At 39.6% G+C, this 14,237-nt stretch overlaps 1 protein-coding gene across 5 annotated transcripts in view; it reads left to right on the plus strand.

Annotated features, from left to right (window-relative positions):
- Window positions 1-13,273, plus strand: part of Lepr (leptin receptor) — a 60,873-nt gene extending 47,600 nt beyond the window's left edge. For 2 of the 5 annotated variants that reach the window (XM_010605084.2, XM_010605083.2), the window contains 2 exons: window positions 791-866; window positions 12,332-13,270. In XM_010605084.2, the coding sequence (XP_010603386.1) occupies window positions 791-866; window positions 12,332-13,159 (904 nt within the window). In that variant the 3' untranslated portion in view covers window positions 13,160-13,270. Of the gene's footprint in view, window positions 1-790; window positions 867-1,340; window positions 2,290-9,227; window positions 10,538-12,331 lie in introns of those variants that run through there. The other 3 variants (XM_010605085.3, XM_010605086.3, XM_010605087.3) reach the window with 3 other exon arrangements.
- The last annotated feature ends 964 nt before the right edge of the window (window positions 13,274-14,237 follow it).

Genomic DNA, 14,237 nt, shown 5'->3' on the forward strand with positions numbered 1-14,237 from the left:
TTTTTTTTTTTTTTTTTTTTTTTTGGTACCGGGGATTGAACTCAGGTCCTTGCACTTGCACGGCAGGCCACCGAACCACTGAGCTAAATCCCCGGCTCCCTGACTTTCCTTTTTGATAGGACAGCATAACCCCAAGGAAGTCCCCGCACCTCACACTCCCCCTGGTTCAGGAACGACACAGTGATGACAGGGAGTCCTGGGCAGTGTGCTTCTGGGTGTAAAGTGGTTAAGGGTTCTTCTGGCGGTCCCAGGTCTTTGGAAGTGGACTTTTTTTGCCTGGTGCAGCCGGGGTGGTGCTGGCTGCAGGAGAGCGGCCCTGTTCCCAGGGTGGACACAGGTGCCACTTCTTTCTCTGTGCAGAGAAACCCAGACTAGTGAGGTGATTTCTCACATCCACGTCTGTAGAGATGTTTGTCTTTTAGCAGAAAAGAGGAAAAGAAGCTTTTAGAGTCTGACCTTTAGTTTTTAGTCACGTGAGGGGGAGAGCCATGTTTCTGACACTCACATGATGGCCATTTTTAACATTTTATTTTTTCTTTGTAAAATCTATTCAAAAGGTAGCACAGAGCCTGCCACACAGATTTCAATAAAGGTGGGCTATTTATTATGATAAATAGAGGGAAATCTGATGGACCTCATCCTGGAACAGAATGTAAAAATGAATCTGACTCTACTGAGGTTAACTGGTCTGATGGACTCATTTCTGTAGTTTATATTCATTATTAATATTTTCAGTATGCTTTTGTGTGTGTGAGTGTGTGTGTTTCTAATGCTTTCTTTTCCTTTATAGAATGAAAAAGCTGTTTTGGGATGATGTTCCAAACCCCAAGAACTGTTCCTGGGCACAAGGACTTAACTTTCAGAAGGTCACTTTTTCAAATTTTGAACCCAGAATATATAAGATTGCATGTTAGATGCCACGTGACTTCTATATCTTTAAACATTTTAAGATTTAAATGTTTTTATTTTATTCATTTAAATATGAGTCTGTTTATTATACATTCTTATAGATAGTAGGATGTAGGAATTTGCAACTAGAAGGAAGCAAAATTCAGTAGTTCATTATCTGAGAGCAGACAATTTATATCTTTCTTCTGGTCACAATACATAATAAAATAAATGTTAGAATATTAAGGGTCAAATCTGAGGAAGGATAGATAATTGGGCTACACTTTTTGGTACAAACTATCTTTGGGCACAAGACTTAGAATCAATAATCTCTACTATTGAATACCCATAATTATGTAAGTCGACTTAAAATTATACATAATTATTTAATTGAACTTAAAATTATATAAATAATCCTTTTTATTTTTATCTTACAATCTGAAAACATGCAGTTATCCTGCTGAAGCTTCGATTTACGCAGATATTCCCACTCAAGGTAGAAGACTACGAAATAGTGAACTGTAAAAGACACTTGAACTTAGTTCTGTAATAGAATTTCCCCCAAACTGTAGAGCTTAATGAATGCTTTGTTAATTCTGCCTGCAACAAGGTTGCAAAAAGTAAAATTGCAACGTTGGAAAAAATAAAATTCAGTCTGCGTGTAACATGCCCTGTGTTGTAAACACAGTAATTATTTAGAGGCTATCACGTTGTCAGTGATTACTTCTTTCGTAGACATAATCTTTGTTAGAAGCCTTCAGTGGCTCACTTTAACCACAGGATGCAGCGCCCCCAGCCAGAGTTTGGGACCTCTCTCTGCTATCTGTTAGTCACCTACATGGCTAGGTATTTTCTTTTTTTGGCACTGGGGATCAAACTCAGGACCTTGTGCTTGCAAGGCAAGTGGTGACACCACTGAGGAAAATCCCCGGCCCATGTCTAGGTATTTCTGTCCCGGGCCTCGGTTGTGCCTTTACCTTCTGATTCCTTCCAGCTTTGCAGAGCCTTCCTCCTCACGGAGGCTCTTCTTTCCCATGCTGCCCTGTAAGTAACGTACTAGTTCAGAAGAATTGCTACTCCGCTGAAGTTCCTAGATCATTTTGTTGTTTCATGTATTGTGTATAGTGCTCTGAGCACGAGGCTCATATTTTATCCATCACACATATCAATGGAACTCTTCTTGCTATATGCAAAATACTAGAGTTGAATTCATTAAATAAGGACCAGCAACTCCCAACCAGAGTGCCCATTTTTTATGTCTGAATGGCTGAGATACTCTTCCACTCATGTGGATTTTCCCTTTAACTGTTTAATGTTTTTTTGGTTTTCTCTTCTGTAAAATGAGGTAAGCCATGGCACTATTGGGTTGCTTTGGAAATCACAGAAGCCAGCGCTTGTGACCCAGAAAGGTCTCAATGAATATTAGTTACTATTTTTTAGTACATACATAGTTTAGATTACTGTTGTCTTTCAGTTACACGTAGGGTAGATGAGTATCAGCAACTTCGTTTATAGAAGAGAAAACGGGTGTTCAAAGTGGGGAGGTTGTTTGCTTTGGAGTCAGGATCAGCCTCTCAGCTTGTCTGATTTTGGAACCTGTCTTAACAGTAGCTGTCCTGTGTAGCAGTGACTTTCTTCTCCTTTTCTTTCACTGAGAATCCACAGTAAGCAAGACATTTGACCTTCCATTCCAACTCAGCACACACTTAAATATGCAAGAGTGGAAGGAAGGGTACATACAGTGATTCTACTTGCTCAAAGTAGAATAAATAGAGCATTTTTAGAATTCGATGTCATTTGTTAATGCTGTCTGCAGCCTGCTAAACTAATTTAATATTGTTTAAATGACCTATGATTTGCCATGAGAAAGCATCACTTTACAGTGTATCAGAGAACGCTAGACAAGTAATACTGTAGACGTAACGGACAGTGCAAAGGATTCAGTTGTACTCTTTCATTGGAAGAACACAGCGCCCTGTTTTCAGAAGAGGCGGTAGTGAGGGTTTACATGAATCGTTTGTCTTTTGGAAACTGTCTGGCACCACAAAAGCCACCTCTTGTATTTACCAGGGCAAGGTCAGACCCACTGTAGCATGATGCAGTTTGAATCTGCACTGATGGGTTTTTCCCCTTATCAGAAAATTCCTGGCACGCAGGACTCTGGGTGGAAGTAGGGTGGCCGAGGGAGGAGAGTATCTGTAGACTGTGTCCTACCCCAGGTTCTCCTTTTAATGCTTCCGGAAGGTGAGCGTGGCTCCTTCTGCCAGATACGACATGTGAGTCGACTGCAGTCTCACCAAAATTTTCCAGATTCTGGTAAAGAAAGGTAAAGGATTTTTAAGATATGTGATCCTTCCTTGGAAAGTTGATTGCTTTTGCAAATATTTGGCATTCTAATCTTATAAAATATTTTCTAAGCATAATTGAGGCAGAAAAGCTTAGCTTAGTACTAGGGCTTAGTAGCTGCATTGAGAGTAAATCAGTTTGGGAATATATGGGAATGTTTACAAAGTGAAGAATCTAACCTTAAAGACTTCATTACAGGTAAAATTTGGTCTAAAAAAGATACAAACTTATCTATACCCGACCTTCCCACTTTAATCTCCTAAATGACTAACATGTGTTTTGGGAGGAAAAATAAAATAGTAAAACTCACTTTTTATTGCTAAAGAATTAAAAGGCAAGTTTCTGGTCTGTCCTGTGCCTTTATACTTGTGTTACCGCATTTTATTCTCTCAGAGGCAAAGCTGTCTGAGGGCAAAGCTGTCACTCAGGGTGGTTCAGTTGCTTATCTTGACCACCCAGCATGTAAAAACCTGGGTTCAAATCCTTCTCCATCTAAGCCAGACCCATACCTCTCATTGGTTCTGTATTAACCATGTGCTCCTTGAGGCACTTAATACTAAATTACATAGTTAAAATGGTAAACCACATACACACACACACACACACACATTTTAACACAATAAGAAATGGGCAAGGATCTGACTAGGTATTCATCCAAACAAGGTGTGCACCTTGTACCTAACAAATGGCTGTTCAACATCGTTAGACATTGGGAAGATGAAAGTCAGAAACCCGAGGTACCATTGCATGCCTGGCAGGATGGATGTTGTAAAAAAACAGATAAAATATTGTCCAGAATGTGGAGAACTTGAAGTAGCATCCATTGCTGGTGGGGATGATTAAAGTAGGGCAGCCCTTGTGGAGCAAAGTGATAGGCGTGCACCAGCAGAAACGGAATCATCTGTGTGTGTGGCAGTTTACCCGTGAGGATTTATAGGAGGGTTATTCATAATTGCCAAAGCATGAAAAGAATCCATGACCTTTAAATGATAGAGGGACAAGCACTATGTGGGGTGTCCAGTTCTAACACAGAACAAGCAAGCAAAAACTTCACCAAAGCAAAGAGATTTAAACATGATCAATTTTAAAGGAAGAAATAATTTTCTATGTAAAGTGCTTTCTTTAATTTGCTCTCCAGATTCCTATGTTTAGGAACATTGATTGTTATGAAATATTCTAGCTGGTCTTCTAATTCCTAGACATCCCACAGAGTCTCCAACATGTACACTAATATTAATTTCTTCTACTTTTTAAGCTATCATTCTCTTTGATTTATAATAAATTGAAATCTATACTAAACCATGCAAATCAAGGATGCCAAATTTTTTAAAATCCAGTATTTTGAGATGTTTTTAAAAGAAAATATTTCTTTAAATCTGCTACATACAAGACATTGGTAATAACAATAGAATTATTCCATGTGGGATTCCAAATAATTCTCCTAATATAACTTCCTCAAGGTCTTTCTTTTGTATGTTTTACCCTCTTCCCTGTCAATATTTCAGATAACATAAATACACAAAAATAGAATAATGCCGGGTTGGTATGGCTCGGGGGTACAGTGATTCCCTAGACTGTGTGTGTTTGACCCCCAGTACCCGGGGGAGGGGAACACCTCTCTAGAAACCTAGTGTCTTAACATTTTACGTATTTGCCTCATTTTTTTCATAATGAGCAATACAGATAAAGTTTGTCCTGCTTATTCCCTTTACCAGTTCGAATCCCTCTTCCAAAATATAATGCATGTTAATCCATTTTGTGCTGCACTCACGTTTGTGCGTGTGTGGCCAATGGGCAGCAACCCTTTGGGGTGTCATTAGTGTGGTCCACCGTCCATCTCATCCCGGAGGACTTGTCCTGCCGGTGCTGTTGTGGAGACGTCTCCATGGTGACAGTCACTGCAGCTCACCGTGGGCCTGCTCTGTAGCGACGCAGCCTAGGAACCGACCACCGTTCATTCATCCACTCCCCTCTCACCTTATCTGAGCTCATTTTTCATCCGAATGTTACAAACGGCTGCAGGAAGTATGGCTGTGAAAGTCACCTTGTTCTCCTTAACATTTTCCATTACAGTAAAAGAAAGGGTTTTGAAAGAAACACATGTGTGTAGCTTAGTGTGAAATAGTGTGAAGAGCATTTATTAAAAATGGAGTCTCCTCCTCCTCCTCCCTCTCTGCTCTTAGTCTTGCATTCCCACTGCCCCTTCTTTTAACTGTCTTGCTTTTCATTTTGCTGGCAGTTTACCTTCAGATTTCTATAAAAATCACATGCTTAGACGGCACTGAGCTGTAAGCATTAGTTGCAGTTTCCCACTCTAGTAAGTGATTTGTTCACACAAGTACTTTTTGTCCTCTCCTCCTGGTCTTACTGTACTGTTCTGTCACTGTTTAGTTGCTGTACAACCTCAGAAAAATGTTCTCACTCTTCAGTCTACCCTCTTTTTGTGTGAAATTGGCACATTCATTCAGTTATCCTTGCCTCTATTTTCCCTCTACTTTTCAATCTCTAGAAATTACTAACTGTACTTTTACTAAAGTCAGAGTTGATAACATCCTGTAATGTACTTTGTACGTGGGTTCATCTTTAAAAATAGCCAACTACTATGTGGAATTTCGATTGTTATAATCATGTGTACATTCCTTGTAGAAACAGGTAGTGTAACATGATTACATTTCTTGGTGGATCCAGTGTTAAAGGAGATTTTCTTTAGAAACATTAGAAGCATTCTACTTGATCAAAATTGTGCCAAATGTTAGTTGGTGTTATTTTATTACTTTGTTTTATCCTTTTTTTTGCCCTAGAGTTTCTAATTGTCCATCGTCTGTCTCCCAGTTGCCTAGTATCTATCATCCATCTGTCAGCTTACCCTCTTGTGTGTTTCTAGTGTATAAACTATTTTATCCAGTCCTTGTTTTCACTAGAGACTTGTTTTAGTACAGTCTGTTCTGGGATCCCTTTTTTCTCCAACTTCAAAGTGAATTAGACTTTTGTAAAATTCTGTAAACTGTCACTCTTGAATGTTGCTTTAACTCATTTCTACTCATCAGTGTTTCCCAGCTTCCTTCTCTTCATCTTTCTTAACACATCCTGAAGTGACCTTCTAAGAAAGGTTCTGGGTTCAGTCTCAGTCTCTGCATGTCTGAAGTTCCTTCTGTTGCACATTTGATGGGATTTCAATTTTTATTTTGAAAAAGCCTTTCCAATGGAATTTTGGGACAATTTCTGCCTTTCTTGTGTCCTGAGTAGTTTCTCAGAAGACAGATCCCATTCCAGTTTTTTCCTGAGTACTTGTAGATTTATCTTTTTCAAAGCACTTTTCCATTTTTGATGTGAAATTTTAGCATTGTGTCAAAGGTGTTTCTTTTTTTCATTTCACTTGGTATCGTTTGAAGAGACTCAATTTTTTCTCTTGCCGGCTCTAAGAAATACCATTATTTCTTTGATTTCCTTTCTGTCCTCTTGTTTCTTTGGTTCTCATAGGTTTGTTTGTTGGATGTTGACCTTCTCCATGGATCTTCTATATTGTATATATCTGATCTAATGTTGTCTCTTTCTCTGTATTTTTGTTTTGCATTGAGACCTTTCTGTTCATCCAGTAGTTTCATTGGATTTTTATTTAGGATTATTATTATTATTATACTTTTCTAAGTAGTCTTTTTGTTTGTACCGGGGATCAAACTCAGGACCTTGTGCTTGTGAGGCAGGCAGTGGCACCACTGAGCTAAATCCCCTTCCCTAGAGGATTTGTTTTAATTAGAAATATTATCTTTTCTTTCCATGTTGTGAACTTTGTTTCTGTTGAATCATATTTTCCTCTCATCTTAGTCTTTTGAAAAAAATTGAGGCCTCCCCCAAATATCTGGCAGCCCTTTACCCTTTATTCTTATTGGGATGAAGCAATAGACCAGTTGCCTGAGAGCCTAGGGCAGATACACAGGGACAGTTGTCCCAGGTGAGTAGCCAGGACTCCACTCTCGTACAAAGATGTGCTCTGAGAGAGTAATATCCCAAGACTGCTCTCTTTCTCCCTGACTCTTCCTCAGTTGTTTTTGGGAACAGGAATTCCCTCCTTTGTGGTGTGGACAGTTTGTACACAAAGCTTTACTGTGTTAGGTTGGGTGTACAGAGCCTCTCCACATTCGCAGAGCCCAGCCTGCCCCAGTTTCCAGCCGTGGGGCTCCTTTCTTCCTAGTTTCATCTCTGTTCCCTCCCTCTCCTCCCTCTCTCCCGCACCATGCTTAGCAGGGCTGATGGACTGTCTCTACAGCTACAGCCCACTCCGGATATGTTCTGTTCTTCAGCTCCCTTTACTTATTTCTTTTGGTCTAACACTGTGTGTATAATCTTTACAAATGAATTAAAATTATTTATCCCCTATTACTCTTCTCAGATCATTCTGTGTTTGATTTATTCACATACCTTCATACAGAATCTCTAAAGAGACGAGAAAGAAACACGTTCAGTCTGCCATTTTGAATTTGAATTCTTTACACAATTTCTCTTTATATGTTAAAGATCAGAATCTTAAATAAAGACTGAATCTTTGGTGTAGGAAAATATATTGTAGTGACTCAATAGCCTTTCTTTTCCTGTGATGAATATTTCAGAGTATAAAAGACAATAAACCTTTCTTGACTTATTTTGTGCTTTTTTTTTTTAGAATTTTTGCCTGATTATTTTTTCCTCTAAATCCAAATCATCTGAAGCTTTCCCCTTGCAACTATTTTAAAACTCTTTTGATTTAACTTTAATTCATTTCATTCTTTGGCATTTTAAAGTTTATTTTACAATATTTTCTCTTCTTTTATTTTTTTCTCTGGTCCAACTCTGTTCTTTGGTCTACTTTTATGCTAGGTTCTCTAAGAATGTCCTTACCAACTTAATTCAAGGGGACCAAGTAAAACTAAAGGCAAGTGTACTTTTCCTGGGCCTCTGAAGACTCTCCCGGATTATTTAACCAACCAGCTCTGGGCTTTTAAAGAAAGAGCTCAACAACTGTGATCTAGCACTGTACCACACAGATCTGAGTCAGAATTGTGCCTGAAGTCCTGAGATTGCCCTTTCTCTCAGGTGCAAGAACTGGTGCAATTTTGAGTTAGATGTTCTGTTTAGAAGTAGCTAATCTCCTTGCCTTAAAGTGTGTATTACTGGACCTGGAAGTACATATTCCACTACCCTCAAATATTATTTCAGTTTTGTTATTTCTTATTCCTTATATCTCTCAGGTCATAAGGAACCAGGAGAAAATATGATTTAATCAGCTCAACTCTATTCCAGCAAGTATAAAAGGAATACAGCATATTCTCCTGCCTTTTTGTGTCTGGGACTTCTTTCATCTTCCACTGTGTTTTAGAAAGATAGTTGGACCAGAAAAGAGAAGAACTAAGTCACAGTACTACTCTGCTCTAACTAGCTCTGTCACCTTAGCCAAACAGTTTCATAGGCCTCGCTCCTTTGTTTAAAAAAGGGAGAGCTGAACCAGAAGATTTATTAAGTCTCTTTTCTGCATTAAGAAAAAAACCAAAAAACCTCACAGCAAAGGTTTTGTGATTCTTTCAATTCACTATTTTAGTACTTCCTTCTCTTTATTTTAAAATTTTTCTTCTCATTGTTCTATTCTTTTTCTTTCTACTTCCAAACAAACATTCCAATCTTACTGTTGGTTTTATCCCCCGCTCCTTTTCCCAGCCCTTTGGATTTTTCCTTTTACCTTTTTCTGTTATTTCTCCACAGTTTTTCTTGTGCTGGAGTAATTAAGACTATCCTTAGCATGTAACATTAAAACACAAATTTAAAAACTGAAAAAAGCCACCTTAGTTTAATTTTTCCCTTTCCTAAAAGGAAAGGCTATTAACCATAATATAACATAATATAACACAAGAGTTTAACTGAGAGTACAGAACCATGCCTAACAAAAAATATTTTGGAATCTTATCTTTTGCTTCCTGAGTGACTTTTTTATTTTGCTTTCTTATTTTATTTTATCTAAACAGAGAATTGACATTCTTTGAAGTCTAATCATGATCACTGCTGATGAACTCAATGTACCAACTTCCCGACAGTTCATAGAACATTAGAAGATTTTTACATTTTGAAGAAGGGGAACAAATCTAAAACATAATTTCATTGAACTCTTGAGAACTAACATATGGTGGATTATGTTCGTTTAGAATTTAAAATAGATGTGTACATTTGGGTCATGCTATAGGTCTGAATCCATGTCTGTTTGGATGTGTGATTTTTCAGGTCATCTACAGTTTAAAAGTGACATTCATGATTTTTGGCTTGTTACGTGTCATTGTCATAGTCATGAAACAAAAAGCATCATGACCGTTTCTGTTAGAACTGCCTACCAGAGGCCATTGTATGCCCATAGATAACGCTGTGACCCAGTGGGCCCTAAATCTGTGCCTTCTGACAGATGGCCCTGCAAACACGAGGGCTGTAACTGCAAAGTGAATGGGAAATACTGGTTTTGTATTTTCCCATCTCAAAATTTTCATCAGATTCCTTTTTAGACAGTTGGGCCCATAAATTTACCTGTTTGGGTGTTCTTTTGAATGTCTTGTAGCTTTTGTACATCTAACTTTGGCCAATCTGTGAATTTCAGTTTTCAATAGTCTTGATAATGCCTTATGTACTAACTTTCATTGCAACCCAAAGAAAGCCAGAAGTTGTGGTTTGTGCTGGTCACAGACTAGTAAAAATTACAGTTCATATCAGGGTAACTGTACACACTCAGGTGGAATGCCTAATTCTGAAAAGAACATAAACTTCCAGTCCAGCCTTCTTGTGCAATTCTTGCCCAAATCCAATTTATTGCCACGGAAGTGTCCAAAACTTATGGCAGGCAGGAAACGTGCCATGATACAAAGAAAGGGGATTCTTTGGAGCTTTTACAAATAGGTCATGGTGAGGATAGGACTGAAGATAGACCACTTGCCATTCTTTGAGTTTAGCATCCTGCACATACTCAGTTGCTCACAGACTAAACCAGAGAGCTTAGATATGAACCCAAATAATACTCAAACAGGCTCTCTGTGGGTCAATTATATTTAGATTTTACTCACAGTTGTACTAGGATGTCTTTAAAAAACCTAAGAAAGCAGGAATAATCTCTTTTTCCCCCTTCATTGACTTTTAACAGATGTCATTAGAGTGCAAAATTACGAACAGATAATTCTTTAATTCTTGCCAGTTGAGCACATATTTAATATGTGCCTAGACTGAGCGACTCATATTTTTCAATATTGTATGGGTAAGTGATTTCTTTTTTTTTTTTTCCTACTGGGGATTTTATTCAAGGGGTGGGAGTAGAGAGAGAGAGCAGAGAGAGAGAGGAGGAGGAAGAAGAAGGAGAGCTAAATTTAGCTTTTCAAGCAATCTCTCATTTTTTTTTTTTTTTTTTTTTTTTGGTACTGGGGATTGAACTCGGGTCCTTGTGCTTGCAAGGCAGGCCACGGAACTGCTGAGCTAAATCCCCGGCCCCAGTGATTTCTTTATTAGTGAAACCTTCCCTCTGAATGCATATGAAGATGTACAGTATTTGGTTTCAGCGATTAGTTACCTGTTATGAAGGCTGTGGAAACACTATCTCAAACAGGAACACAGAGCATGACTGCATGGTATGGGTTATTTGTATCCATTTTTTTGTTTCCATATTGATAGCACTTAATTCCATGATGGTGATCTTAATTTCCAACTTCATTTAAAATTTAAAATAATAAATTGCAGGCATGCACATACCCAAACAAAAACTTTCAGAAAAAACCAGAATGACTAAGCAAATGTTTAAAGGAAATAAGACTTCGATTTCTTTCAGAAAGAAAATAGACATAGAATGTCTCCTGTTCCTAGATCATGTTGGTAGAATAATAGGAAAAGTTGTACTAACACAGTATCTGTCATTATGCAGTATTTTAATGCCTATGTGATTTTATTCCACTATTATTATATTTAGCATTTGATATATTTATTCATTCATGGTTTTAACCACTAGTATATTTCACTTAAGAGTTTGAACACGTGCTAATGATAAACTGTCTCTGTGGCCTATCCTCGCCATTATGAGAGCGGTCGAGCGTGTCATTATCTCAGGCACCACATGTGGATTCATTCTATGCATTTAACAAATGTAAAATTCAGAAGTTCAATTACATGTATGATATATAAACTGAACACATCTTCTATAGGACTTGATTCAGTTGCGTTAACTTTTCATTGTGATGTATCCACGGTATTTTTTATTTTGCATTTATTTTTTCCATGTGTTCACATTGTACGAATTGTGCTTTTTGCATATGGATTCTTGATTTGTACCTGCTTTGTAAGAGTTTTGTTATGATGTAACCATCGTTCCTATAAAAAACATGATCTGCATTCATCTTGTGTTCTTGTCTTCATTCCATGTCTGTAGTATACATTTTTATATGAAGTTATTGATAAGGCACAGTAATTTACAAGTCTGTGACGGTTTCTTTCATTTTCAACACATAAGCATCGCTAGCTCTTATTTTCACACCGCCTCCAGCAGATTCTCAGCAGTCACCATTGTTTTATCTGTGTCACGTGTCTTATCATAGAATCATTCCTTAGGTACCCTGAGACATGTTTTGCTCATTTGATTTCATATTCAGTCTGTTTTTTTTCTACTTGGGGTTTAAGTTTTCAGCTTGTAGGACTGTAACTTACTGTCGCCGTGAGGAATTCTTCAGGGGGCATCATTCTGTCCATCACTGTAATGATTGTTTGTTGAAAGCTAAGCGCTGTTGGATGCAATCTTATTGACTTCTAATCACAAAGCCATGAAGCAGTGCTGAACTCATTTTTACAGAGGAGCTGACAAAGGCAGAGAGTTAATGTACGAGTTTGTGCTCACAGAATTAGAAGAACTCAAGCCTAAGTCCATCTCATCCCATACAAGCTCCCTGTCCCTTACAGTTTTGATGTATGTTTTAGTCCAAAAGCGATTAATGTGTGGTAGGATTACACCCCTTCTTATTAACCCTACACACTTGCAGAAATGCAAGTGTGGCCTAATAAAGTAAACAAAAAAAAATTAATATCATTGAGCACTAAAATGTGTCTTTTCTTTTAGCCCGAAACATTTGAGCATCTTTTTATCAAGCACACAGGATCAGCGACCTTTGTTCCTCTTCTCTTGGAGCCCGAAACCATCTCGGAAGATATCAGTATCGATACGCCACGGACAAATAAGGAAGACAGAGCGCCGGTGACTTTGGTCTCCCTGCTTCTGAGCGCTCCTGATCCCGAGAAGGGCTCCATCGGCCTGCGTGGCCCGTGTGACAGCCCTCCCTCCTCCGACAGGGGGGTCACTAAGGTGACTTGGGAGGAGGACAGCCCAGGGCCACCCTCGGTCAAGTACGCCGCGCTGGTCAGCAACTCCAAGTCGGGTGAAGCCGGCGACGAGCAAGGACTGCTGCACGCTTCCGTCAGCAAGGGCTTCTCTAGCAAAAGTTCGACGCTGAGAGATTCCTTCTCTAATAGCTCCTGGGAGATAGAAACTCAAGCAGTCTTTATATTATCAGATCAGCCGTCCGACATGATTTCACCGCACCTTTCGATCTCGGAAGGGCTGGAAGGACTCTTGGAGCTGGAGGGAGATTTCCCCGAAGAGAACCAGAAGGAGAAGTCTATCTATTATTTAGGGGTCACCTCGATCAAAAAGAGAGCGAGCGGCGGGTTCTTGACTGAGGAGTCGGGAGTACTGTGCCCATTTCCGCCCCACTGTTTATTCGCTGACATCAGGATTCTCCAGGAAAGTTGCTCGCATTTGGTGGAAAATAATTTCAATTTAGGAACGTCTGGCAAGAAGACTTTTGTGTCCTATGTGCCCCAGTTTCAAACCTGTTCTACTCAGACCCATAAGATAGTGGAAAACAAGATGTGTGACCTGACCGTGTGATTCCATTCAAGAAACCTTCAGATTTGTATTCTGATGGATCATAGGAAGTGTCACGGGTTCCTTTAGAGTTGTGCACAGGAGAGAGAAAAAACTATCAGGGTCCAGTTTGAAAATGATCATGCCAGGATTGTGGCTGTCTGTTCTTGCTCAGGAACACGGACCAAACAGGGAACGTGAGAAAGCCTTGGTGAGCTGAAATGTGTCTGTGGGCTGTTCCAGATTCTGTTCGTGTGCTACTGGGGAAAGCCTCTGTGTCTAGCTAGAAGAAAGCCTACTGAGCACCTCCTCCTGTGAACCTTAGACCTGTGTAGAACTAACCTTCTCTGTTATAGCAACATCTCTGAAAGGTTTCATGCAAACATTTGTGAGATATCATTGTTTCAAGGGTATGTTTGTTTCTCCCTGAGTTGTCTTTGTTTTGCACTAATTCACACACCCCCCCACACGCTTAACCTAGGTCCCCTTGTGCGTTTTGGAAGATGTGATGTGTTTGTATTTTTGTTACAAGACTGTGTAGTAGGAAGTAGGCATTTCATTACATGACGAGTATAGAGAAATTAGCCCTGGCCTATGAGGTTGGTCTCCTGAAGGCGGATGAGTCAGCAAGGGGGCAGATCCGAGACTCCACAGAGGCAGCACCCACAGCCAGTTCTGATGAGGACGCGAGCAGCTCTGGAGACCCAGCGCAGTTACCGCTCCACTTGGCCGTGCACTCACAGGGCCACCTTGTGGTCCAGTCCGGTCGCTGGGTGTCACTGTGCCTGAGGGAGGGGCTCGGTGTTGCCGGTCCCACCCTCCACTCACACACGCACTGCTTTGTACTCACTCCCTGAACGCTCCCTGTTCATCTGAACCGCCCACTGTGCTGGTCCCCTAAGTCATGTCCTGCAGTAATCGTACGGGACATTTGTTACTACCACACTCCTTTTAAAGCTTAGGGGATTAAGGGATTCGTCCTCGGTCACAGAGTTTCTGGGTGATGGAAAGTTTACTTCACTGTCACAATGTTTTGTTGGGTCCTGCTGAAAACTGCTGTTAAATGGGGGATTGGTAAAAAAATTTGGGGGAAATTAGAGTG

The sequence above is a fragment of the Fukomys damarensis genome, unplaced genomic scaffold (genome assembly GCF_012274545.1).
Source record: "Fukomys damarensis isolate Sample0158 unplaced genomic scaffold, DMR_v1.0_HiC HiC_scaffold_33, whole genome shotgun sequence".
Classification (NCBI taxonomy): domain Eukaryota; kingdom Metazoa; phylum Chordata; class Mammalia; order Rodentia; family Bathyergidae; genus Fukomys; species Fukomys damarensis.